At 38.9% G+C, this 27302-nt stretch overlaps 1 protein-coding gene across 7 annotated transcripts in view; it reads right to left on the reverse strand.

Moving 5' to 3' along the window:
- The window catches only part of AHCYL2 (adenosylhomocysteinase like 2), a 169363-nt gene that overhangs the window by 53500 nt on the left and 88561 nt on the right, over positions 1–27302 (reverse strand). For 2 of the 7 annotated variants that reach the window (XM_086690521.1, XM_086690508.1), the window contains exon 1: positions 2775–3149. The exons of 2 other annotated variants lie outside the window; for them this stretch is intronic. In XM_086690521.1, coding sequence (XP_086546647.1) covers positions 2775–2831 — 57 coding nt within the window. In that variant the 5' untranslated portion in view covers positions 2832–3149. Of the gene's footprint in view, positions 1–287; positions 429–2774; positions 3153–27302 lie in introns of those variants that run through there. 3 more of the 7 variants (XM_086690530.1, XM_086690547.1, XM_086690538.1) reach the window with 3 other exon arrangements.

The raw sequence follows: 27302 nt of genomic DNA on the forward strand, positions 1-27302 counted from the left end.
ACAGTTTAGATGGGAGGAGGAAACATTAAAATGTAAAAACTTAACAAAAAGGTTACTGCTGATCTCCATACACATAAAAGGAGGTATTTCACCTACCAGCTGAGACTATAAAGATTTCTCAGGGGAAGTAAAAACATTAACAAGAGTCTTTAAAAGGATACGTTCCCCAACATTCTAGCAGTAAAATTCCTGAACAAGGCTAAAAAATCTTTCACATGGAAGCAGCTGAGGAGCAAAGGCTCCAGAAGTTTTCCAGGGACTGATACAATGTTAACTTGAAGGTCTACCTCATCAATTATCAAGATGGGGGTCCTTCGAACTTCATCCTGGCTTATTTCCCTGCTGGGAGTCAGAGATGTGAGTACTGTCAGCGGCTGTGGTCGGAGTCCTGTTCTCTGAGGGGTATGCGAGTCCCTTATTGCTGGTGATCATTAATAAAGGAGGACACGTTATGATGCGCCTCCTCTGCTAAATTTTCCTCCTGAAAGAAGGTTTGAGAGCCTTGTAATGTTTCCTTTGGAGTCAAGGACGGTCTCAGTGGAAATTTCACTACATTAATATATAAACTGGAACATGAGTCAGACATTTGGTTAAAGCCTTCTTAAATTGAAATTTGGACCCAGCATGGGAGATGGCTCCAGGGTTTGCTCTTGGGGATTAAAAAGCACTCTAATATTTCATAGGCAAGGTCTATAGGCAATATACACTAGAGGATGCTCAGTGGCTCACCTTGCTGGCTAAGTGGCTATCAGTGGCAGCCTAATGAAGTACTACTTCCAGACTAGGTCAGGAATTAATGACTTATGTGGTATCTGAAAGAAAGCCTCAAGAGGTTAATCTTTGGCAAGGAAAAGATAGATGAAAAACTGACAAGCCCCTCCTTACTCTTTCTTGCTGTTGTTAAAACACTTTTGCTGATCAAAGGTATTTTCCTGGTTTTTGAGAGAGAAGGGCCAAGAAATGAGAAATGCTGTATTGAAAACAAAGCAGAGTTGTGCTTTATTAAAGAATGTCTTCTAAACGTTGGACAGTCCTAGATCAAATCCCTTAAAGCAATAGTCACTAACTCTTTTAGAACAGTTTTCTTGTTCCCATAAATAAAAAGAAGTAAAGGTTTGGTAGGAGCTCCTTTGGAGAGGATGTACTGAGCAGATAAAAGAGTGACGGCTATTACGAGAATAAGAGTTATACACTAACCCTCAATATAGTAACTCTGTAAAACATTTACTGATTCTGAGTTGATGCACTAATGTTTATTGAACTCTTCTGTAATATTCCTTTATAGAAGTACCAAAGTTTAATATCTTAAAGTGGCCCCTCCCCAAAGAAAACCAAAATTCTTGCTCCACTTTCTTATTATTGGCAAGTGGCTGGAGATTCAAATACAAACTTAAAATCCAACTAGAATTATTATGTGAATCCTTTCCATCAATGTTAAAACACTGCATTATTTGATGTAAGCCTGTGAATGGGTAGGATTTCTTTCCGTTAAACATTTTAACACCGAGCACAAGGTTCTGAAACAACATTAAGAACAACAACAGCAAGGCGCGCCTGGGTGGCTTAGTCGGTTAAGCGTCCAACTCTTGATTTCAGCTCAGGTTCAATCTCATGGTTCGTGGGATAGAGCCCCATGTTGGACTCTACGCTGGCAGTGCTGAGCCTGCTTGATATTCTCTCTCTCCCTCTCTCTCTGCCTCCCACCCTCAAAATAAATAAACTTAAAAAAAAAAAAAGAAAAAGAACCGCAACAGCAATAACCCCAACACAAAAAATAAACAATAGTTGTGACAAGGAGAGTTGAAATGCAGGCTCTCCAGGGCCTTCGTCAGGCTTACTATATACTCAGTCTCATTACTGATGGTTATTTCTTTAAGTCCATAATTCCATAAACACTGAAAAGAACTTAGGGTATGTTATATATATATTCTAACTAGTTTTCCATAGGGAAATTATATATATAGATAGATGATATAGATATAGATATAGATATAGATATAGATATAGATATAGATATAGATATAGATATAGATATAAACAAACATACTGCTGGTATAGACTGTAACAAATCAGGCTAAACCTAGAAGAGACCAGTTAGGAACATGAGGATGGTTGCTGCTTTTAAATCAAAAGTTGAAATTGGACCTAAAATACTAGGTGTTATGTACTAGTTCTTATCAAAAAATAAGTCCTTATATTTAAATTACATTAAAATTATCCATCAGGCAAATATGGCATTTTGAGGAACAGTACCAAGAGAGCTATAGTGACTGCCCTTCAGAAATATACATAGAAAGAGTGTTTGGGGAAATGTTTTGACTGGAGGGAAAAAATGGGCAGTTAGGGAAGAAATATCTTACATCTTTTCAGAGACTTGAGAGACCACCATTTCTACAAGTTCTGTTTTTCCCCCCTCACTATTCTTTTTCTCTACCCCCTTGAGAAATAAACTAAGCATTAGCTTGCACACAGAGTGCAAAGCACTCACAGGGCAACACAATCCATGCAGTATACCAGGAGCAGTAGCCCAGCACAGACAACCAGGCAGTAGCTGACTCTGGCCAGGCAGCTCCCAGACCCTTCCCAGTTTCACTTGCAATTAAGAAACAGGGGGGACCCAAGACACAGGAGCTAATCAGAAATTAGAGTAATAATTGCTCTCCCACCCACACATCTTGGTAGGGACTTGTCACAGGTGATCCTTGTCACCTGTCAGAAATGGTTGCCTCATTACCAAGAAACAGAAGGAAAAGCAAAGCGACCAAAGAACTCACCATCCACTCAGGCACGTGAAAAGCTGAGGTGCCCTCATTACCGTCCCACTTCTCCATAGTGCAGGCTTGGGTAATCTATGTCCTGAAGCAAAAGGGAAAGCTGGTTTGGAAATGCCAGGGTTTTTTGAGTGCCCCAAAGCAGAACCAAGCCTAGTGATTCAGAAATTCACAATATCTAGCAGAAGCTGCATCCTCTTTCAAAGAGGCTTTCTATTCAAATTAAGATCATTAGTCAACTGCCTGACAAGTCCCTTACTGGCCCCCTTCAAACCTTCTGCTTTTGATTCAAAATCAGAGCTGATGCAAAATTCTGCACCCAGGCACTGAACTTCCCACAGGACACTCACTGTTTAATGCTATCCAAACACTCAACCCCCGCCTCCCCAGTGGACACTTTCCACGGCAAGAGTCAGGCTTCCTCTCTTTCCCTGTGTGTAAGGCACTTGTTAATTTTCTCCCGCCCCTGAGGACACGTCACTGGAGGTGCTGATACCAAGATCAATAAGGATCGAGGTCAAGAAGGCACTCCCATTTCTCAAGAGTTGCTTGATTTGGATCTGTAAACAGGCGTTTCCTTGAAATCAAGAGTTCCTTATGGCTTTCAAGTTTAAACAGCTATGCAGAACCTCCCCATCTGCTCACACCAGGGGTCTGGCACCAGACTCAGGCATATCTCAAGTTAAATTCTTATTGCAAGGGAGATTTGATTTGGATGGTGCCAGGGAAGATCTCTTACAAAATGAGAAACTAGAATCTCTGAAGAAAGTTCTGGGACCACAACCCCCTCTGCTGGCTCCCTATGCTATGTACATGAAGGTCCAAGGGCCTTCAGCTGCAGAAACAACACAGGCGCCAATTGTAAATGAGCTGCTTACCTGAGGCTAGTCAGGAGCTACACGGTGTAGGTTTAGAGGGAGCCAAAGTTTCCAATCAAGACTAGTGCTGCCTCCAAGTTCCTATCTAAAGTGGGTTTTTACTCACGCATCTGGTTTTGGGAAGAGACAGGATGCCACCTTAAGGGACCTCAGAAGCTGCTCCCTCTTTAGGTTCCTCTACCAGCTCCCTCTTCTCTGCATACTTCAGAAGTTTGGAAATAAGATAAAACGAGAATAAAGGTGGCCTAACTTATTTTACCTGCTTTGCTCACTCCTAGGGTAGGTTACCCAGTAAGAGTACCATAGATTTCAGGCACAAAGTAAGCCCAATGAGATACGCCTGCTTTGGTCCCCTTTAGGGACCAGGGACTCTTTCAGTGTTAATTCCCATCATACAGGATAATTTTTCTAGAGCTGATGGTTTTCATATTAAAATTAGTATTATTGGTTCATTGGCCCTTAGGACCTTCACCGGTTAAGAGAATGATCTTTTGGATGTGGAATGGAGAAGATGGTAATGTCTAGGGGAAGAGGTATTGTAAGATGCCAGCGAAGGCAGAACTCACATACTGACCTGGATGTGTACGCTAGAGAGAAAGGCAAGTGAAAAGAGAAGGGGACTGTTGGACCAGGTGAACGCAGAGGTGTCAAAGGATTAGCGATCACAGGGCAGGTAGAGATCAGATGCAACAAGAAGAGAGAACAGCAGAGGGGGAAGTAAAGGAAGGTGCGGCCACAGAGGGAATATGGAGTGAAGCAATGAGTGATGCCACGACATAGAAGGTTGATGACATGCAGGAGCGACAGGCCCTCTGAGGTCAGGGTGTTGATTCTGATAAAGCCTTAGTTTTCAGCAACCTCCAGTCATTGTCATCTGGTTTTCCTTTCAATCCAAACTTTTTAACAGAATGAGAAGTTACATTTGCTGCCTAAATTTCCAAGGGTATCTTTCATCTGTATTTTATTTATTTTTTTAATAAAATTTTTAAAGTTTATTAATTTGAGAGAGAGAGAGATCGAGCAGGGGAGGGGTAGAGAGACAGAGAAGGAAAAAGAGAATCCCAAGCAGGCTCCTCACTGTCAGTGCAGAGCCCAAGGTGGGGCCCAAACCCACAAACCATGAGAGACCTGAGCTGAAGTCGAGTCAGACGCTTAACCGATTGAGCCACTCTCATCTGTATTTCAGATGCAACATATCCCAAATCAAAATGATTGCTCCATTGTTCCTCCTTCCCTCAACCCTCCAAACAAGTTTCTTCTCACTTTTCCACCTCTATTACTTCAGTCAACCAAATAGAAACCTCAGTCATCTTTGATTTCTCCCCTTTTCCCTAGTCCCCAGAACAATCCATTGCCAATTCTTCCAAGCCTGTCATCTGTCCATCCCTATCCATTTTCATTGCCTCCTAAAAACCCTCTATAAATCCTTTCCAGGATGGTCTTCCACTCCATATCCCTGTACATACTCCATCCCTACAAAAGCTGTATTGCCCACTGTTTCCTGGATGTGAAGACCAGCACTACGAGTACTGGTTTGGGAATTAAACTGACATGGTGAGAATACTGACTCTACCCCTTAGTTAGCCTCCCTCTCCCTCTAGTTTCCCAATCTGTATAGCACAAATAATAATAATACCTCACACCATTGATGCAAGGATTTAAAAAGTGTGCATACACTAAGTATGCACAATACTTAATATACATAATAAACAGTATACATACATACTTAGTATACTTAGTATACATAATAAACAGTAGCTCTTATGTCATTATTATGAGGTCCTTTCTCACCTCATGCCTTTGCTCATGCCATTTTCTCAAACTGAAATGCATTCATTCTGCCTTCACTTCTATCACCTTCACATATGCAAATTCTTCAAGTTCTGCTCAAATGATAGATCTGCCATGGAATCTAACCTAGAAAAAGCAATCTCCCTTTCCTCTAGCGTTGGGTAACATCACTGTTTGGTCACATCACTATTTTCAGCCTTCCTCACATTAAAGTTACTGTGTACGTGTGTTGTCCCTCATTAGAGTCCACGTTTTTCAAGGGCTTAGCCAGCTTCAATTTGCCCACAGTGTCTGGCACACATTAAGGGCTTAAGAAATGGTCAAATTTTATATACTGTATATATACCTTACAGCACTCTGAGGGTAACCTGCATAATCAATGTGCAATAAAAATTCAATATATTTTTAGAATATTACTTTATATTCACAGGGGCTTAGTTATACCACTGCCCACAGCTCTGACTTATTTGTGGTGAGTCCTTAATAGGGTTTTAATCCTTAATTATCTCTGTAGGAATATATAATCCACTTTCCATTGCTTGATCTGCATCCACCTTAATCCATTATGATCTGCATCATAATGAAGCTTTTAGGAACAAATCAAGGCCAAAAGAGTAGAGCCCAACACTTAAAATTTCAGTGATCAGGGGCACCTGGGTGGCTCAGTCGGTTAAGCCCTTGGCTCAGGTCATGATCTCACCGTTTGTGAGTTCGAGCCCCGCGTCAGGCTCTGTGCTGACAACTCAGAGCCTGGAACCTACTTCGGATTCTGTGTCTCCCTCTCTCTCTCCCTTTCCCCCACTCGTACTGTCTCTCTTTCAAAAATAAACATTAAAAAATAAAACAAAATATTTCAGTGATCAGCAAATTACTAGATTATTGGTGGTCCTGTACATGTTTTCTACATAATCAGTTATTAAGCAAATAGAAGATGACTGCCCTCATGGTAGTGTTAAAACATGGAAGAAAATGTCTTTTAAGGAAGACAGGGGTTGGGGGGCACCTAGGTGGCTTAGTCAGTTGGGTGCCCGACCTCGGCTCAGGTCATGATCTTGCAGTTCGTGGGTTCAAGCTCCACATGGAGCTCTCTGCTGACAGCTAGGAGTCTGGAGCCTGCTTCAGATCCTGTGTCTCCCTCTCTCTCTGCCACTCCCTCACTCACACTCTCTCTCAAAAATAAATAAACATTAAAAAAATTATTTAAAAAAAAGGGTGGGAATAAAAGAATAAGCACAAGTAAAATATATTGCTTTTGCAGGCTAAACTAAGTGTTACTTTAGTTGTAACTTTTTTCTTTAAAGATTTATTTAAGTACTCTCTACACCCAACGTGGGGCTCAAACTCACGACTCTGAGATCAAGAATCATGTGTTCGGGGCGCCTGGGTGGCGCAGTCGGTTAAGCGTCCGACTTCAGCCAGGTCACGATCTCGCGGTCCGTGAGTTCGAGCCCCGCGTTGGGCTCTGGGCTGATGGCTCGGAGCCTGGAGCCTGTTTCCGATTCTGTGTCTCCCTCTCTCTCTGCCCCTCGCCCGTTCATGCTCTGTCTCTCTCTGTCCCAAAAATAAATAAACGTTGAGAAAAAAAAAAAAAAAATTTAAAAAAAAAAAAAAAAAAAAAAGAATCATGTGTTCCACCAAATGAGCCAGCCAGGAGCCCAGCTGTGACTTTGTGTTTGTTTGTTTGTTTAGTGTAGGTTTTAACTAAAGTAGACTTCCTTTGTAAATTGTAGCCTTACTACACCTTTCTGCAATGACTGTGAAACAAAAATAAAACAGTAGCTATTACTACATTTGGGAACTGAAGATCTATTAACTGAGTAGGACTGTATAAGGCATGAGGTATAGGTGTAAATACTAGTTACAAAGTTGTTTACAATCGAGTTGCATTTTACCATTCTGTGCCTTAAGAGATACACCTATAGCAAGGGCTGCAGTAAGACCGCTGCACATGATTATCTATAATAAGCACTCTTAACATTTAGGTGAGAAGTTTGCAACTTCAAAAAAAACAAAAAAAAAAACAAAAAAACACAAAGTTAGACAAACTACATTTGTGCCTATGGCCTTCAAGCTTTACGAAAATGGACCAGGTGTATGAATAGCTCACAAGAATCTCATCTGCACTCCAAGAACAACTTGAAGTTTATGTGCCAGTTGTGCTCCTGCCAGGGGTGATTTGATAGCAGTACTGTTAATGGAGGTAAAGCCAGACGACTTGCCAGAGTGACTATATGCCTGGCTACAGAAGGAAAAACAAGTTAATATTTCCAGGGGGTCAAAGTCAAACGGAACCACACGGTGGTGAAGAAGTAACTACAACGGCAGAACAGTTTTAAACAAGAGGTGATAAACCTGGAACCTAGAAAGTCATAAGGCACGGGGCAAAGAATACAAGAACGTGACCCTGTCCTCTATTCCTGGCTGTGTCTAATAGTTTTATTGTGCGTTGGCAAGTTACCTAATTACTCTCTTCTTCGGTTTCCTCATTATAAAATGAGGGAGGTGGGTAATAGTGGACTGTGGAAAGTTAGAACTGGTTCCTTCCAGTACTGACATTCAGTATTTCTAAGCTGTCTGTTTCTGAGGCTATAAGAAAAAGCAATAACTATTCCTTAGTCCCCTAAGTTACAGCTTATTGTAGAAGCTAAGATTCTTAACCTCCTGAGTTCAAAGTTCCATCTGGTCAGTCATGAGGCTGGCTGGAATTGCTAGGCCTCAGATCTCCCTTATCCCTTCAGACTTGAAATGCTAATGCTACCACAGCAGATGGAATTGCTAAATCCTCTCCCTACCCAGGACCTAAATGGTAGGCACCCTACCTCTCAGCACGTTGAGACTCCTATCTCACGGGTATTTTAGACTCCACATGGAGGCATCATCATTACTGGTAAAACTACAGGCTTTGGAGCTAGACAGGCTTGGCTTTAAAGCCTAGCTCCATCACTTACTATCTGTGTGTGTCTTTACATAAGCAATATAACTTTTTAAGCCCTTGCTTCTGCATCTGTAAAACAGGATAATAATGCTGTTCCTCACATTAGTGTTATCAAAATTAAGTAATACATAGAAATTCATAAAAAGTGCCAGGAAGCTATTTTGCCCAAAACTAGACATAGGAGAGTGGTACCAGACTGTCTGGTTTAAATCTTGATTCCCACTGGGGCACCTGGGTGGCTCAGTTGGTTAAGCCTCTGACTTCAGCTCAGGTCATGATCTCACCGCTCGTGAGTTTGAGCCCCGCGTTGGCCTCTGTGCTGACAGCTCAGACCCTGGAGCCTGCTTCGGATTCTGTGTCTCCCTTTCTCTCCGCCCCTCTCCTGCTCGTGCTCTGTCTCTCTCTCTGTCTCTCAAAAATAAACAAACGTTAAAAAAATGTTAAATCTTGATTCCCATTTACTGTGCAACCTTAAACAAATTACTTATCCTCCCTGTGTCTCAGTTTTCTCATCTGTAAAATGAGGACATTAAAAGTATCTACTTTATGGCACTGCTGAGAGGATCAAATCACACACACACACACACACACACACACACACATACACGCACGCACCACTTAGAACAGTGCCTCAAACTTGTCAGTGATATTTAAAATTTACTATTATTACTAATATATATATCCCCCAATACACCCAAATCCATCTTCTACTATACATGATGAATTCATTCAATCAAACCACAAATATTTACTGGGTGCCTATTATGTGTCAGCCAGCATAAACAGACAGCCCCTGCTCTCAATGGTGCTTACTGTCAGGAGAGAGAAACAGGCAATTAAATAAATAATTACAACAAAAATATGAAAAATGACAAGGTAAGTACAGGGCTACGCAAGTATATGGCAAGGGTGCCAATCATGTATATTGGGAGTGAGAAGTTCCATTTAAGCTGAAAGGTAAAGGATGATTAGGGGGTACCTGGAGTGTATTTGGCAAGAAGAATATTGAGAAGAGTATTCCAACAGAAAGAAGAAAGTACTCCATAATATCTCTTACAATCTGCCCTTTCTTCTTCATACCAGCTGTGTAAAGCCTGACCATCATCACATCTATCGAAATCAGTGCTTCATAAACTTGAACATGCCTGGAGATCTTGTTGAAATGCTGACTTAGGTCCCAAGATTGTACTTTTTAAAAAAATTTTTTTAAGTTTATTCATTTTTGAGAGAGAGAGACAGAGCGTGAGCAGGGGAGAGGCAGACAGAGAAAGGGAGACACAGAATTCAAAGCAAGTTCCAGGCTCTGAGCTATCAGCACAGAGCCCAATGCAGGGCTCGAACTCATGAATCTCGAAATCAGGACCTGAGCCAAAGTTGGATGCTTAACCGAGTGAGCCACCCAGGCGCCCCCCAAGATTGTACTTTTTAAACAGCTCTCCAATGATGCCACTGCTGGGACTACACTTTGACAAGGGCCTAAATAATTCCATCCCGATACAGCCTACCTCAATTTGTTAAATCGACTCATTTATATGTGATTATCAACAGCTCAATCATGTTAAAATCTGATCACATCACTTATTTGTTCATAATGCCTCAATAGCTCCCCATTGTCTTTAAAATAAAACCCAAACTCCTTAGCATGACACACAAGACCCTGCACAACAATTTAAACTTGCGCATACCTCCCAAGCCTCAGCTCTCTGAATTCCCCCACATCCCCACTGTGAACACACACACACACACACACACACGCACGCACGCACGCACACACACACACACACATACGTCTTTCAAATTTTAGCTTAGCTGTAACTTCTTTCAGTACACATTTCCAGCTCTTGGTCTAGGTTAAGAATCAATTCTGTGAGTTACTGAGTAATCCCCCAGACAGACTGATCATTTGTCTATTTCCACATTAGAACTGCAAGCAATCTGAGGGCAGAGACTATGTGTCTTATTCCTGTATTCCAAGTACCCAGCGCATAGTAAACAACCAATGAATACGTGCTGAATGAAACAATGACTTGAAGAATAGCTAGGTCAGAGTAAAGCTCCAACTGAATAAAATACAGGATAAGCACCTGAAAGGTAAAAAGAAAGAAAAGGGAATCAGGTATGACTAAGAACTGACAAAACTATAAATAGAAATATCACTATAACAAAACTCTGTACCTCCCTGTCACTGACTAATCCAATCACTGCTTCTCAGATAAACAATTAAGCAATACAGAGACTACAGTACACGAAAGCAGCACCATGCCACCTTTTCCACTCCCTGTTAAATCCTCTACATTCTGGGAGTGGAATGTGGAATGTAAATCCTCAATTTCCCTGACACAGCGAATAGAGCTCCAGGCAGGTTCAGTTTGCTGCACAGTTAGCACCTCTAGCTAAAACTGTCCTCAAAGGGAGGTCAAGCTAAAACTTGAACGCAACCAGAATAAAAGTGAGAAGGAATTTATCACAGACTGGAGGGGGATGGGGCACAGGGGGATGGGAAGGGTATAGGGTAAAATACTGAAACATAATGCCATTAAATGCAGACTTCTAACTACATTCTTTTAACTTTTAAATACATTTTTTATGAAAGCATAACTAACCTACAAAAAAATACACAAATCAAAAGGTTACAGTTCGATAAAATTTCAAAAGCCAACACACCTATGTAGCCACTACCTAGATAATAAAATAGAACATTACCAGCACCCAACAGCCTTCCCTCATGTTCCCTCTCAGTCGTTAGCCTCCTCCCTACCCCGATTCCTATCAACACCAATCAGTTTTGCCTATTTTTGTACCGGATACAAAGATCATCAAATATCATCATTTTCTGCTCAAAATGTTTCTAAGAGTTACCCAAGTTAGTCGCATTTAGCAGTAGTTCATTTATTTTTATTACCAGAAAGTATCCCATCACATGAATACTCATAATTTATTGAATCCATTCTCCTGTTGAAGGTTGTTTTCAGTTTGAGGGCCATAAAAAATGATGTTGCTATGAACATTCTTGCAGATGTTGTATGGTGCCCATATGAAGATATTTCTGGTTGGGTATTTATCTAGGAGTGTAATCGTTGGGTAAGAGGGTATGCATATGTTCAGCTAGGTAGATGACATCAAACAAGTTGCCAAAATTTGTATACTAATTTCCATTCTTACCAGCAGGAGAATAGTGTTCCAGTTGCTTCATATCCTTGCCAGTATTGTTGGTCTTTTTACATTTTAGGCATTCTATGTAATGGTGGCACACTGTGATTTCAATCTGCATCTCACAGCCACCATTATCATCACCACTGAGCACAGTTTTGTTTTGTTTTTTTTTTATGGCCTTTATTATGTTGAGGTACAATTCCTCTATATCCACTTTGTTGACAGTTTTTATCATGAATGGATGTTTAATTTTGTCACATGCTTTTTCTGCCTCTATTGAGATGATCGTATGATTTTTATCCTTCATTTTGTTAATACGGTGTATGTACTGTAGTGACTGAGTTGTGGATGTTGAACCATCCTAACATCTCTAGGATACTTCCCACTTGATCACGATGTATGTTGTTAATGTAGTGCGGAATTTGATTGGCTAATATTTCGTTGAGGATTTCTGAATCTGTGTTCATTATGAATATTGGCCTGTAACATTGTTTTTGTATGTGTGGTAAAAAATATATAACATTTGGCATTTTACCCATGTTAAAGTGTACAATTCAATGGCATTAAACACATTCACATTGTTATGCAACCATAACCACCATTCATCCCCAGAACTTTTTCACTATCATACCCATTAAATAATAACTCCCCATTTCCTCCTTCCCCCAGCCCCTAGAAACCAATATTCTATTTTCTGTATCTTTGAATTTTATTATCATAGGTGTCTCATATAAGTAGAATCACAGAATATTTGTCCTTTTGTATACTTCACTTAGTATAATGTTTTTAAGGTCCATCCATATTATAGCATGTGTAAGACTTTCACTCCTTTTTAGGGCCAAATAATAATATTCCATTGTATGTATATACCACATTTTGTTTATCCGTTTCCCATCCATTGATGGACTTTTGGGTTGTCTCCACATTTTGGCTATTATAAATAGTGCTGCTATGAACACAGGTGTGCAAATACTTGTTCAAACCCCTACTTTCAGTTCTTTGGGGGTATACTGTTGGATCATATTATAATAATTTCTGTTTGGGGCACCTGAGTGGCTCAGTTGGTTAACCCTCTGACTTCAGTTCAGGTCATGATCTTGTGGTTCATGACTTCAAGCTTTGCATCAGGCTCTCTGCTGTCAGCATAGAGCCTGCTTTGGATCCTCTGTCCCCCTCTCTCTACCCCTTCTCTGCTCTCTCTCTCTCTCTCTCTCTCTCTCTCTCTCCCTCTCTCAGAAACAATAAAGAAAAGTGCCTGGGTGACCCAGTCAGTTAAGCATCCAACTCTTGATCTCTTCTCAGGTCACGGGATCAAGCCCTGCATCAGGCTCTCTGCTGACAGTATGGAGCCTGCTTGGGATTCTCTCTCTCTGTCCCTCTGCCTCTTGCACTACCTCTCTCTCTCAAAACAAATGAATAAACATTTAAAAAATAATAATAAATAAACATTAAAAATACACATATATTTATATTTCTGTTTATTATTTTGAGGAACCAAAAACCACATTGCGCTTTCTATACAAGCTGCACCATTTTACATTCCCATCAGCAAAGCACAGGGTTCGAACTTGGAGAAACTGGAAATTTTGAGTACTGTCAAACACATTTTTATCTACTTATTGGCCATTTGGATATTTTTTTTATGTGGAGTGGCTTTTCAAATCTTTTTTCTATTTTTCCATTGGGTTGTCAGTCTTTCCCTTACTGATTTGTATGAGTTATTTATATATTCTGGTTTTAGGTCTTTTGCAAACATTTCCCACTCTGTGGCTTGCTTTTCCTCTCTTACTGTTGTCTTTTTTTAAACTTTTCATTTTGAAATGATTTTAGACTTAGAACAATCAGCAAGAACAGTACAGAGAATTCCCATATACACTTCGCCCAAGTTCCTCTAATGTAACATCTTGTAAAACCAGGGCAATTATAAAAAAGTAAGAAATTAACACTGGTATGATACTATTAACTAAACCACAGACTTTATTTGGATTTCACAAGTTCATCCATGAATGCCCTTTTTCAGTTGCAGGATCCAATCCAGGATCCCACACTGCATTTAGTTGTCATGTTTCCTTAGTCTCTTCCAATCTATGGTAGTTCCTCAGTTATTCCTTGTCTTTCATGACCCTGAAGATGGTAGTTGACTGAATCCTGGAATAAAGCTATGCATTGACCAGATTTAAAAACACCATGAAACAAAACCCCCGTATATTATCTTTTCACCTATTTTGATTTCATTTTTTTAGCTCCCCACTCAGTTTTATTGAGATATAATTGATATAATATTGTATTATTATAAAGCATACAACACAATGATTTGACATATGTATAGGTTACAAAATGACTGTCAGAGTAAGTTTAGTTAACATCTATCACCTCAGGTAGTTACCAATATTTTTTCTTGTAATGTTATCTATTCATCTCTTTTGATTAATTTTTAGTAGAATGGAGATACCAATTTTATACATTAGTAAAGATAGTAATGTTAAAGATCAGCTAACTTGATTTCCTTATTTTAGAGATAAAGAAGCAAAGATCTAGAAAAATTACCTACCCAAAGTCTTATTTTACTTGACAGATAGTTTTCTTGTTTGTGACTTTTAATAGTTTTTCTAGTGCTTCAAATACCTTAACTGTTCAGAGACCATCTCTTCTTAATCAAAACGAACTAAGTATCTCTATTTCCATTAAGAGATCAACAGAGCCTAAACTTTCAGTTACAAATAAATAAGTCACGGGATGAAAAGTACAACATAGGGAATATAGTCAATAATATTGTAATAACTTTGTATGGTGTCAGATGGTAACTACCACCAACACTTATCTTGGTAAACATTGCATAACGTATAAAATTGTCCAGCCATTATGTTGTACACTTGAACTTAACATTGTATGTCAACTATACTTCAATTAAAAAAGAAAGAGAGAGGGGTACCTGGGTGTCTCAGTTGGTTAAGCATATGACTTCAGCTCAGGTCATGATCTCATGGTTTGTGAGTTGGAGCCCCACATCGGGCTCTCTGCTGTCAGTGCAGATCCTGCTCGGGATCCTCTGTCTCCCTCTCTCTCTCTCTGCCCCTCCCCCCACCTCTCAAAAATAAATAAACATTAAAATATTTTTTTTTTTAAAAGAGAGAGAGAAATCATCAGAGCCTAACCAGCTCCTGAATTTCTGGTCTGTTTTCTAATTTTTCAGGAACGAGAATGTATTGCTCTTATAAAAAGAGAAAAAGAAAAAGAAAAAAAAATGTATCATAGACAGAACAATGCCTCCCCATTCCCTGCCAAGATGTCCATGTTCTAATTTCCAGAGCCTGTGAATATACAGCAAAGGTAAGGCTGCAGATGGAATTAAGGGTGCTAGTTAGCTGACCTTGAGATGGGGAGATTATCTCAAATAATCCAAGTGGACCCAATATAATCAAAAGAGTCCTTACAAGTAGAAGAGGGAGGCAACCAGAAACAGATTTGAAGATGTACAATGCTGGCTGTGAGGATGGGGGAAGGGGCCACAAGCCAAGGAATGCTGGCTGCTTCTAGAAGCTGGAAAAGGTAAGGAGACAGATTCTCTTCTCAAGCCTTCAGAAGGAATACAGCCCTACTGATACCTTCTGAAAAATTATTAAAGTATGATTGACATACACTATCAGTTTCAGGTGTATATCATAGTGATTCAATACTTTTATACATTACTAAAATGATCCCATAATAAGTCTAGTTACCATCTATCACCATGTGAAGTTATTACAACGTTATTGACTATATTGCCTACATACTATACATTATATCCCCATGACTTACTTATTTTACAACTGTTTATTATAAGAAGTTTGTACCTCTTAATCTGCTTCCCCTATTTCACCTGCCCAAACCCTTTCCCCTTCTGGTAACCAACAGTTTATTTCCTGTATCTAAGAGTCTGTTTCTGTTTCATTTTGTTTTGTTTGTTTTGTTTTTTAGATTCCACAAATCATATGGTATTTGTCTTACTCTGTCTATTTCACTTAGTATAACACCCTAGTCCATACATTTTGTCACAATGGCAGGATTTCATTCATTTTTATAGCTGAGTAAGATGCCTAACATATCGATTTTAGTCCACTGAGACCCATTTTGGACTTCTGACCTCTCAAACTGTAAGTTAATACAATGGTATTGTTTAAAGCCATAGAAAATTAAACAAGAAGCCTCTGAGATTTCAAGGAGCAGGGGAGATTAGATGTTTGGTTTTAAATATCTCAATCATTTCCAGATAACTACTCATGCATACTCAGGTTTAGTTGGCAATATTTTCATAAATTTTTAAATTCTGCACTTTATAGTGACAAATATTTTTAAAGTGCTTGGGAATAAGACTGCATTTTTACCAAATTCTTACTTTGTATGATTAGAACACTGTCGAGAGTGGTGGGAGATGGAACTGGAAATGTAGTCAGGGACTGATCATGCAGGGTTTGCAGGCCACAGAAAGGTTTTAATTTTATTGTAATAATAATAATAAGTGGGGTGCCTGGCTGGCTCAGTCAGTGGAGCATTCAGCTCTTGATCTCAGGGCTGTGAGTTTGAGCCCCATGTTGGGTGTAGAGATTGCCTAAAAATAAAATCTTTAAAAATAGGAAGCTGGTAAGGATTTTTGTTCTCAAAAGATCACCATGGCTGCTATAAGGATAAGAAACTGAATAAACATGAGTGGAAAGATTAGTTAGAAGGTCATTAAAATATGGAAATGCAAGCTGGTGCAGCCACTCTGGAAAACAGTATGGAGGTTCCTCAAAAAACTAAAAATAGAACTACCCTATGACCCAGCAATGGCACTACTAGGCATTTATCCACGGGATACAGGTGTACTGTTTCGAAGGGACACATGCACCCCCATGTTTATAGCAGCATTATCAACAATAGCCAAAGTATGGAAACAGCCCAAACGTCCATCGATGGATGAATGGTTAAAGAAAATGTGGTATGTATGTGTATATGTGTGTGTGTATACACACACACACACACACACACACACACACACACACACACACACACACAATGGAGTATTACTCGGCAATCAAAAAGAATGAAATCTTGTCATTTGCAACTACGTGGATAGAACTGGAGGGTATTATGCTAAGTGAAATGAGTCAGAGAAAGACAAAAATCATATGACTTCACTAATATGAGGACTTTAAGAGACAAAACAGATGAACATAAGGGAAGGGAAACAAAAATAATATAAAAACAGGGAGGGGGACAAAACAGAAGAGACTCATAAATATGGAGAACAAACTGAGGGTTACTGGAGGGATTGTGGGGGGGGGGGGGATGGGCTAAATGGGTAAGGGGCACTAAGAAATCTACTCCTGAAATCATTGTTTCACTATATGCTAACTAATTTGGATGTAAATTTTAAAAAATAAAATAAAAAAAAGAAGGTCATTAAAATATATGAGAGATGATGGTGGCTTAGATTAGATGAATGGTAGTGAATGGATTTGAGACATATGTTGGTGGTTGATTCAACAGGACTTGAGAACAGACTGAATGTAAAGGATGAGGAAGATATCAAGAATGACCATCAGGTTTCTGGCTCAACCGACTGGTTAAATAGGGATGCTATTGATTAAAGTGGAGAAGAATGAGGGGAAATACTTATCAGAAGAATATCAAGACTTAATCTTGGGGCGCCTGGGTGGCTCAGTCGGTTGAGCGTCCGACTTCGGCTCAGGTCATGATCTCACAGTCTGTGAGTTCGAGCCCCGCGTCGGCTCTCTGCTGACAGCTTAGAGCCTGGAGCCTGCTTCAGATTCTGTGTCTCCCTCTCTCTCTGCCCCTCCCCTGCTCATGCTCTCTCTCTCTCTGTCTCAGAAATAAATAAGTATTTAAAAAAAAAAAAAAAGACTTAATCTTGGTCAAGTTAAGTTTGAGATGTCTATGAGACAGACGAGTGGGATTGAAATAGCAATTGAATAGAGTCTGGAACTCAGAGGAAAGTCTGGGTTGGAAGCATAAAATTGAGAGTTACTGATTTCTTCCATTTGTGTAATTTAAATTCCATGTACACACAAATATATATAACGATGGGAATGCATAAAATTGCCTAGAGAGGGGGAAAAGGCAAACAAACAAACAGGAGCCACATCTGAGCCCTGATCCACCAGGGTAGAATAAGAAAAGCCAGCAGCTGAAATTTGAAAAGCAGTCACTAGAAAAGTAAGAGAAAAATCCAAAGAGAAATGGTGTCACTGAAATTAAGAAAAGGGATTATTTCAAAAAGGAAAGAGTGATCAGCTATTTCAAATACTGCTGGGAACTTTGGTAAGATGACACTGAAAACAGTTTTTAGGATTAGGCAGCATGGAGGTTTCTGGTGATTTGGGGGAGTGATGGGGGGAGGGGGTGAAAGCAGGATTAGGGAATTGAAGAATGACCAGGAAGTTAAGTAGGAGAGGCGGTTTGAACAGACAAGTATTTTGAAAAACTGAGCTGTGAAACAGAGCAGAGAGATGTGGAAATAACTAAAGGATTATAAGTCAAAGGAAGTGATTGATTTTGTGTGTGTATGAGTGTGTGTTGTGTGTTTGTGTGTGCACGCACATGCCTGTGCGCTTTTGTTTAACAAGATGGTTACTAGAGCTTGAGTGAACTCTGAAAGAAATGATCCAATAGAGGGGGAGGATGAAAATGAGTGTGTGTGTGTGTGTGTGTGTGTGTGTGTGTGTGTGTTCAGAAGTGTAAAAAAGGAAAGAGAGACAAATAAGGTTGCCACATAAAATTCAGGATACCAGTTATATTTGAATTTCAAATAAACAATAAATAATTTTTCAACAAAAATGTGTCCTAAGTATTGCACAGCACATGCTTATACTAAAAATTATTTGTTATCAGAATTTAAAATTTAACTGTGTGTTTTGTGTTGTTGTTGTTGTCAAATCTGACAATCTTATGGGTAAATTGAGAAAAAAAAGTCTCTGAGAAGAGAAGAAGACAGAATGGGACCCAGGGCACAAGTGGAGAAACTGTTCTTAGGGTAAGGAATACTTCTTTCTTTGTTACAGAAAGAGGGAATTCACATCTAAGTCCCCTCTAACAATGAATTATGACATAATAACATCAATTAAGGGGGTGGGGGAGAAGAGCTATAGGAGAATTGTGAAGCATTAAGAGATAACTGGTTTATAGTAATTTAAAAATAGACAACTAGCAGCCACAGAAAGTTTCTAAGTAGGGCAGTAATATCTCAGCAGAATCATATGATAAAAATATGCTTAGAGAAGATGCATTCAAGAGAGAATGTGGCTGAAAGAATTGAGGACAACTTTAAGGTCAACCCTGAAGACGGTTAAAGTCTGGATTTCTAGACTACAATTACATGAAAATGAAAGGACAAGTTTAAGAAAGTATATAAAAGAACTAGCTGGATCTAGACAATCTGGATGCAGAGTTGAAGGGAGGAAAGTTCATATTCTACACACACACACACACACACACACACACACACACACACACACACACACAGAGGCAGTCATTGCCAACATAGCACATTCCATACATTCAACAACTTACATCATTACTGCTTTATGTCTGTGAAAATAACCACTATGATTATTTTTCCTACCTGGCACTTTGCTGCCAAAAAGTTCTAATTGCTTTACAAATTATTTTGCCTTTTTACCTTTCCTCATGAAAGTCAAATAAGGAATATTCTAATGAGTTCCAAAGCAAATCAATCAAACATGACCACGATTAGGAAGCAGATCTTTTTAGATCCAAGGACAGAGTATTATAATATTTAAGAGATTCCTAATAAGAAGCAAAAATTGTCCTAGACTCTTCTGAACATTAAAGAAAACCTATTGGGGTGCCTGGGTGGCGTCCGACTTCGGCTCAGGTCATGATCTTGTGGCTCAAGATGGGTTCAAGCCCTCGCATCAGGCCCTGTGCTGACAGCTCAGAGCCTGGAGCCTGCTTCAGATTGTCTCCGTCTCTCTGCCTCTCCCCCACTTGTGCTCTGTCTCTCTTTCTGTCTCAAATATAAATATTAAAAAAAAGAGAGAGAGAGAACCTACTAAGTGGATTGCCTCCCAACCCCACTGCCATCCTCCATATAACAAATAACCTGCTTTCTAGCAGCCAATTTTTGAAGTTGTACTGATGAATAAGTTAATGTCTATAAGGTACTTTAAAGTTTGGAGAAAAGAATATATAAAATATAGTAGATTCTCACTATTTGCAGTACTTCTGTTTTATAAAGTCACTGCAAACACTGAGGCAGCCAATGTTGAAGCATTGCTTTTATGGGAAATACAGGATTAGGTTCCTGTGAGCCTATGGTCATGACATTTTCATCAATGATTAATAGGTAACCCTGTTTTGAGTGTGTTTTTGTTCAAAGAAACCTTATAGAGGCACCTGTGTTGCTCAGTCGGTTACGTGTCCTACTTCAGCTCAGGTCATGATCTCACGGTTCATGAGTTCGAGCCCCGTGTTGGGCTCTGTGCTGGTGGTGTGGAGCCTGGTTAGAATTCTCTCTCCCTCTCCCTCTCTCTCTCTGCCCTTGCCTCATTTTCTCTCTCTCTCTCTAACAAATAAACTAACTGATTAATAAAAAAAAGAAACCTTATATATTCTTGATTCATTAACACTGAACTCACAGCCAACAGCACTCCAACTCATGATTGCATGAAACTAACCGAACATTTTTTTTTCTCTACAAAGCACATCACAGCCTTTTTTGTGCTTAAGAACACTAGATAGCACTTCACCAGTACATTTGGTGGACATTTTAAACAGTGAAATAACCAAGGAAGAGCATGAAATTGAAAAACCACACTAAGTAGACCATGAAAAGGACCCTTGGATCTGAGTATGAGAGCTTAAACAAGAAGGCAGGGCACTACCTTGTGTGACTTCAGCTGGGAACATACATGTCAGGTGACTCAAAGTTTTTTCCACTCTACACATGCCCATGAATAACCACTGAAAGGACCAACAGTATTGACTCTGGGGTTACAAATAAATTTTAGCAAGGGGGCAAATTTGCAAATACAGTATCTGAGAATAATGGGGATCAACTGTGCTGTTGCCTTCACTTGCTCCAAATGATTCCAAGGCAAATTTGCTCTGATTTTACAAGTTATGAGTCAATTCTTGCCTCCAAATGCTTGCCTGTAAATACTCATGAGGTCCACAAATCACCTTGATTTTGCTTCTAACTGTAATCCTCTACAAGATAAAGATACTCTAGTCAAAATCTTCTGTCAAATGTGGCAGTGACCGAGAAAGTAGAAGAGAATTCAATCTTCTTAAAGCAATGCGGACCTTGTAGTGTTAACAAGAGCCTATACCTGGTTGCAAGAGAAGGTTTTACGCAATGAAGACTCACAAGGGGCCATATTCAGACATGCAAGACTCTTGCTACGACACATTTATGCCCACGCCTGGGCTGTTCTGCTGCTAAAAACTACTCAGGCACACAGGTCAATAAAACCTGGTAATTCTGCCATGTTCCACTATTCAGCCCTTTCTTCACATCTCCATACCAGCTGTCAAATGTTCTCTACTCTTCTCAAATGTCCAATTATAACATCTATCCCTCACTCTCAGTACATTATTTATATTCCTGTTTTACAGGGAAAACTAAAACCACTAGATGGGGAACACTTTTTTCAACTTCTTGACAACCTCACCCACATCTGTCTTTTCTTACCTCCCTACTGTCTCACTGGAAAAGAATTCTCTCTTCCCATCTGTTATGGACTAAATTGTATCCCCCCAAATTCATATGTCGAAGCCCTAACTCCCACTGTGATTCTATGGAAATAAAGCTTTTAGGGAAGTAATTAAAGTTAAATGAGGTCACTAAAGGTGGAGTGTGAATCTCATGGAATCACTGTCCTTATAAGAAGAGGAAAAGACACCAGAGAGCACTCTCTCTCTGCAGCACACAGAGGAAAGGCAATGTGAGGACACAGGGAGAAGGCAGCTGTCTATAAACCAGAAAGAGAGGCTTTACCACAAACCAACCCTGACAGCCCCTTGATCTGGGATTTGTAGGCCCCAGAACCATGAGAAAATATATTTGTGTTGTTCAAGCCACCGAGTCTGTGGTATTTTGTTGTGGCAACCTGAACAGACTGATATACCATCTAAATTTAATCTTTCAAACCAGTGCTCTGGATCAAGTTCTCTCTCACCTCCTCAGGGCCTGTTCTCTATCAATCATCCCCTTTCATTCCTATTTCTTTGATCTTTCACCCTCTATGACTTCTTCTCATCAGCACAAAATATGTTTAGGTTTCTCCTATCCCAAAAAATAAATAAATCATCTCACTTTCTACCTTTCAGCTACTACTCTCTTACTTACCTCCAGAGCCAAACTCCTTGGCTTTCTAAGCTTACCATAGACCCAATTTACTTTCAGTTCACTCCTCAATGTGCTAAAGTCTGGCTCCTGACAACCCACTAAGACTATTTGTGCTGAGGTCACGACGTCCTTGTTGCTAAATCTAATGGAGATTTCTCGGCTTATTTTACCTCTGGATGCTGTTAATACCTTTTCCTTGAAAGACTCTCTCCCCTTGGCTTTTGTGACATTATACGATTATACCCATCTTTTCTTTGATCTCCTAGATATCTTCCTTTTCAGTTTCCTCTGTAGTTTTTTTATTCTTTCATGTTGGGCCCCCTAAATGTAGGAGTTCTTGAAAATACTAATCTCTGTTTCCTCTTCATTCAAAACATTCTCTTACCCATAACCATGGCTTCATTTACAAATAATGTGCAGGCAACTTCCAAAAAATCTAACATCTCTCTGATCTTTAGTTCAAAATGGACAATGACCTACCCGATGGCTTTACTCTATGATGTTCCCATAGGCACAACATATCTATACTTACTCACTGGCTTTTCCTAATAAGGGAGATGGACAAAAAATAAGTAAACAACTAGACGAAATAGTTACATTTATGGTAAATACTATCAAGGAAATGACCAAGAGGCTAAAGTATAAAAGGAAGAAACTACCTTTGATAGGATAATCAAGGAAAGTATTTTTGAGATGATAACACTTGAGCTAGCACCAGAAGAATGAGAGAAAGTTTACTATATGAAAGGAAAGAAATAGTAATTGCAAAGACTCCAATGTAAGAAAGACCTTGGCATGTTTAAGGGAATGTAAAGACAATTTGTAGCTCATTACTTCTATTATGCTCCTACTGTCTATCTTCAGTTATACTTGCTATAAATCTTGGTAACTTCATTATCATCCAATAAACTGTTTTTTTTTTTTAAATCCCAAAGATTTCCTTGTGCTTATGTACCAACACAAATAATAAGAAAATATTACTGACTTATTTCAAAATAATATTCAAAAAACTTTTTTCAACTTTTCTAAATTTGAAAATTTTATTTAAAACCATTACTATTTTATAATTTAATAATACTGTAAAATAAATGAAAATTTATTTATATTTTATATTTAAGGATGAATTGTTTGCTTTCAAAAAGGAAATTAGAAGACTCATATTTTCAACCCATCACCTATACTATACCATCTATAGTATAATATATAGTAATAATGTATCTTATTTTGTCTTATGAAACAGAATTTTTTTTTTACCGTGCCCTCTAGAGGATCATGAGAAATTTAAACTTTGTAAAAAAACTTTAATTCCAGTATAGTTAACATACAGTATTATGTTAGTTTCAGGTGTACAATATAGTGATTCAACAATTCTATACATTATTCCGTGCTATTCATGGTAAATATACACAACAGAATATTTTTGAAGTATTATGGTGCCAGTTACACCATCATTTTGAAACTAATTATTTATAATTTAAAGAAAAAGGAATTGAATATTTTCAACAGACACAAGATGAATGCTTTGAAATGTTGCACGTGAATACTGACCCAATATAAACATGAAATGACCCCCAAACACTACTTAGATGACAGTTATCCTGAGCTTTTCCAGAAAAACCACAGATGAGAAAGTGAACAGAACAGAAAGATAAACCTTTAGGACTAGAGGTAGAGTCTACTTAGGAATTATAAGTGTTGTTGAAATAATTAGTAGACAGACAGTAAAGGGGCCTATTGTTCTAAAAATAGTAAGAATCTCCTTTAATTCCAATTCAGAAAGGTAACTGAGAAGAAGAAGAAAAAGAAAAAATTCCTTGTAACCCTTCTGTGTGAATTCCAAACCTACAGAGAAACAAGGCCACTGCAATGTGAAAGCCCAGAGATCCAATGGCTGAGATCTGATTCTGAGATCTTCTACTCTTCTTTTTTTTTTTTTTTCTATACTGTCTAGAAAACAATAGAAGGAATGGGCATTCAGAAAAAGAGCATCACGGGGCGCCTGGGTGGCTCAGTCGGTTAAGCGTCCGACTTCGGCTCAGATCATGATCTCACAGTCTGTGGGTTCGAGCCCTGCATCAGGCTCTGTGCTGACAGCTCAGAGCCTGGAGCCTGCTTCCGATTCTGTGTCTCCCTCTCTCTCTGCCCCTCCCCTGCTCATGCTCTGTCTCTCTCTGTCGCAAAAATAAATAAAAACATTATAAAAAAATAATTTAAAAAAAAAAAGAAAAAGATCATCACTATGGGATCTATGCAAAGTAATCTTGGAAGAAAACTGGCTCTTAATTCTGAAAATCAACAATTCTATTCAATTCCTTATCTATTTGCTCCACACCTCAATGCAGAATCCAAGGAACTTAGTCTCTTTATAGGATACACTTTGACACACTCCTCCGATGAGGTCTTTCAATTGAAGAAACTGAATCCTACCTCTCTAAGTGCAACAGAGACTCCTTAAAGCAGTCACCAAAATTATCAAGTATATTCTGATTGTGGGAGATAGCAGAAGAGATGAACTCTCAAACGAAGAGTGATTTGAAAGTCATCATTGTGCCACTACTAAGCACATGGCAAAAAGATAGCATGACAATTACCAGGTACAACCCAGCTTTGGAAGCACTAGATTCTCTCCAGCAAAAGTTTTTATTGTCAATAATATTAGGAAATCTCTGAATTGACTAGAACTTACAGATCATCTATTATGGCAACTAACAAATCCCTAGTGCTTACAATGAAGCTTGTTTCAAACTTATTACTTACTGAGAGAGTATAACAAAGAAGTGAACAGCGCATATTCCTAAGATGAATGTCTAGGGATGGTAGTACTGTGTGTATCAAATTAAAATATGGACAGATAAAGAATAATGTCTAGCTAGATTAAAAACAGTCAACCCAAGAGCTCACTCTTGTGGAGAAAGAAAGGAAAAGCAGAAGAGCTAAAGCTGGACACCAATAAATATGGAATCTATGTACAAACTAAATTTAGCAATTACCATTTTAAGGTAACCTGAAGGAAATGACCAAGAACACAATCAAGACAATCAAGATTGTAAGTGGGTGGAGTTGAGGTATAAAAAGTGTTACAGTGCAAGGAGTTTACTTTCCAACGTCTCAGCTCTTCAAGGCCTTCCCTGATTATCCTATCTGGCCCTGCCCCACCACTCTAAACCATGATCTTATTTTCTTTTCTTCAATTACTTATTACTATCTGAAATTACTTCTTTATTTTCTTTGTTTTCACCTTCTAGAATTTAAGTTTCAAGAAGGCAGGGACCTCATCTGTATTGTTCACCTACCATAATATCTGATACATACAGATATTCAATATATATTTGTTGAAAGTATACAACTTCTGCCATGGAAGGCTTAATAGTTCAGTAGCAAGAGAGATTACAATAACAACGAAAGAGCTGCGGGAACACTGCTCAACGCCTGCAGAATTTGGGAAGACTTCACTGGGAAAGAAGATTTGGGTCTTGAAGAAATAATAAATTATACCTAATTCCTTAAGTCTCCAAAACTGCCATGGTGCTTGCTTCATATCTCCATGCCTTTAAGAACAACATTAAGAAAAAAAGGACTACATTTATTGAATGCTTTCTACACTCCAAATACTATGTAGTTTTGGCATGTATTAACTCATTTAACCCTTACAATAACTTATGAGGTGGGTGCTTTTATTACCACTTGGCAACTGAAAAAACTGAAGTATGAATAGGCTAAATAACTGACGAGATCACAACTAGTAAGAGGCAGAACAAAGACGCGAATCTAGACACCTTTATACTCTTATCTGAAATGCTTGTATCCTCCCATACTTGTTGAATAAACTCTTACTAACCCTGAACTACCTTGTAGGTCAAGAATCCCATCCCCTATAAAGCCTTTTGAAGCAATACACAAAAGTAAACACAACTGACTACATATAAATGTGGGATAAATGATTCTGAGTAATTGGGTTGTGTAACAGCGTCATAATCAAAAGTACAACTGAATTAAAGTGTGCAGGCTAAAGTCAAACTAGGAGGGAATAATTCTAATTTATGAAAATCAGCCAGTAACAGATAATGATCAATAATGTCCCAGGCAATTCTTATTAGCACAGAATGACAACTCTCAGGGTTGTATCTACTTTTCTCCCTTACTCATAATATAAAGCAGAGAATAGTTCTTAAGAAGGAAGAGGCTCTACAGAGATGTCATCTCTGTCTCACAGAGCTGTAAGAGCATCTTCATGGCATTTCAGCTTGGGATCAGGCTTGCATGTGTTTTCACACATGTGAACACAAAACCTCCAATTTCACCCCTTATTTCAGATTTCAGTCTCCACCTAAGGGTTATTCCTAGCATAAGGGATTTTCTTGGTTTATGACAATACTTCTAATTTTTAAAGTCCACACATAAGAAACCTACATAGAATCATAACATTTTCAGGATGAAGGGTACCTGTGAGTTTATCCAAATCAATCATTTCATTTTATAGCTAAGATAGGGATCCACAGAATTTAAATTACTTACCCAAAACATGACATAATTAGAAAAGAGAGACATAAAAGACAAAGTTATGAGTAAAAAATACCAGCCATAGCCTCTTCCTAGTTACAAAGAGGAAACTATTTGACAGAGCCTTCTAGTAGAAAGAGACATGAAGTAACAAAATAGCTTAAACCAATGTGTCTTAACTTTTTTGGGCCACGAGACCCTCCTTAGAAAATCGGATGGAGGGGCTCCTAGGCAGCTCAAGTCCAACTTCAGTTCAGGTCATGATCTCTCAGTTTGTAAGTTCAAGCCCCACATTGGGCTCTCTGCTGTCAGCACAGTCTGCTTTGGATCCTCTGTCCCCTTCTGTCTCTGCCCCTTCCCCTGTTCCCACGCGGTCTCTCTCTCTCTCTCTCTCAAAAAATAAACTTTAAAAAATCTGATGAAAGTCTCAGACCCTCTATCTACAATCTAGAGAGTCTGGTACCTGTATATATTTACACAAAATTTGGTATACAATTTCAAAGGTTCATAGATCCATTTAAATTGACACTCCAAATTGGCCTAAGTGAAGAAAATTAACCCTGGGAATCTTCAAAACAGTATCTGTGGAATTGGAGGGAAAAGAATAAGAACAAAAGCTATTATTTATTATATATTTACTATATGCTGGCATTACTGCAATAAATTACATACATGAATCATTCAATCCTCAGGACAATCTTATAAGATAGCTTTTAAGATCTGGATCGTTCGTTTGTTCTTAACTAGGTAGCAAAGGTTCATGGCACAAAGTCCAAGGGATATAAAAAGCATATTGTGAAAAGGAAGTCTCTCTACCCTTTCCTTCAGCACCTGCTTATCCTTGGGGAAATTCTCTTATTTGGGCATTCTGCCAGAAACATCTTTGCATAAAAGCATACATGCACGCACGCACATATATGTATGGG

Source organism: Puma concolor, chromosome A2, assembly GCF_028749965.1.
Source record: "Puma concolor isolate L17-30 chromosome A2, mPumCon1.1.hap2, whole genome shotgun sequence".
Lineage (NCBI taxonomy): Eukaryota > Metazoa > Chordata > Mammalia > Carnivora > Felidae > Puma > Puma concolor.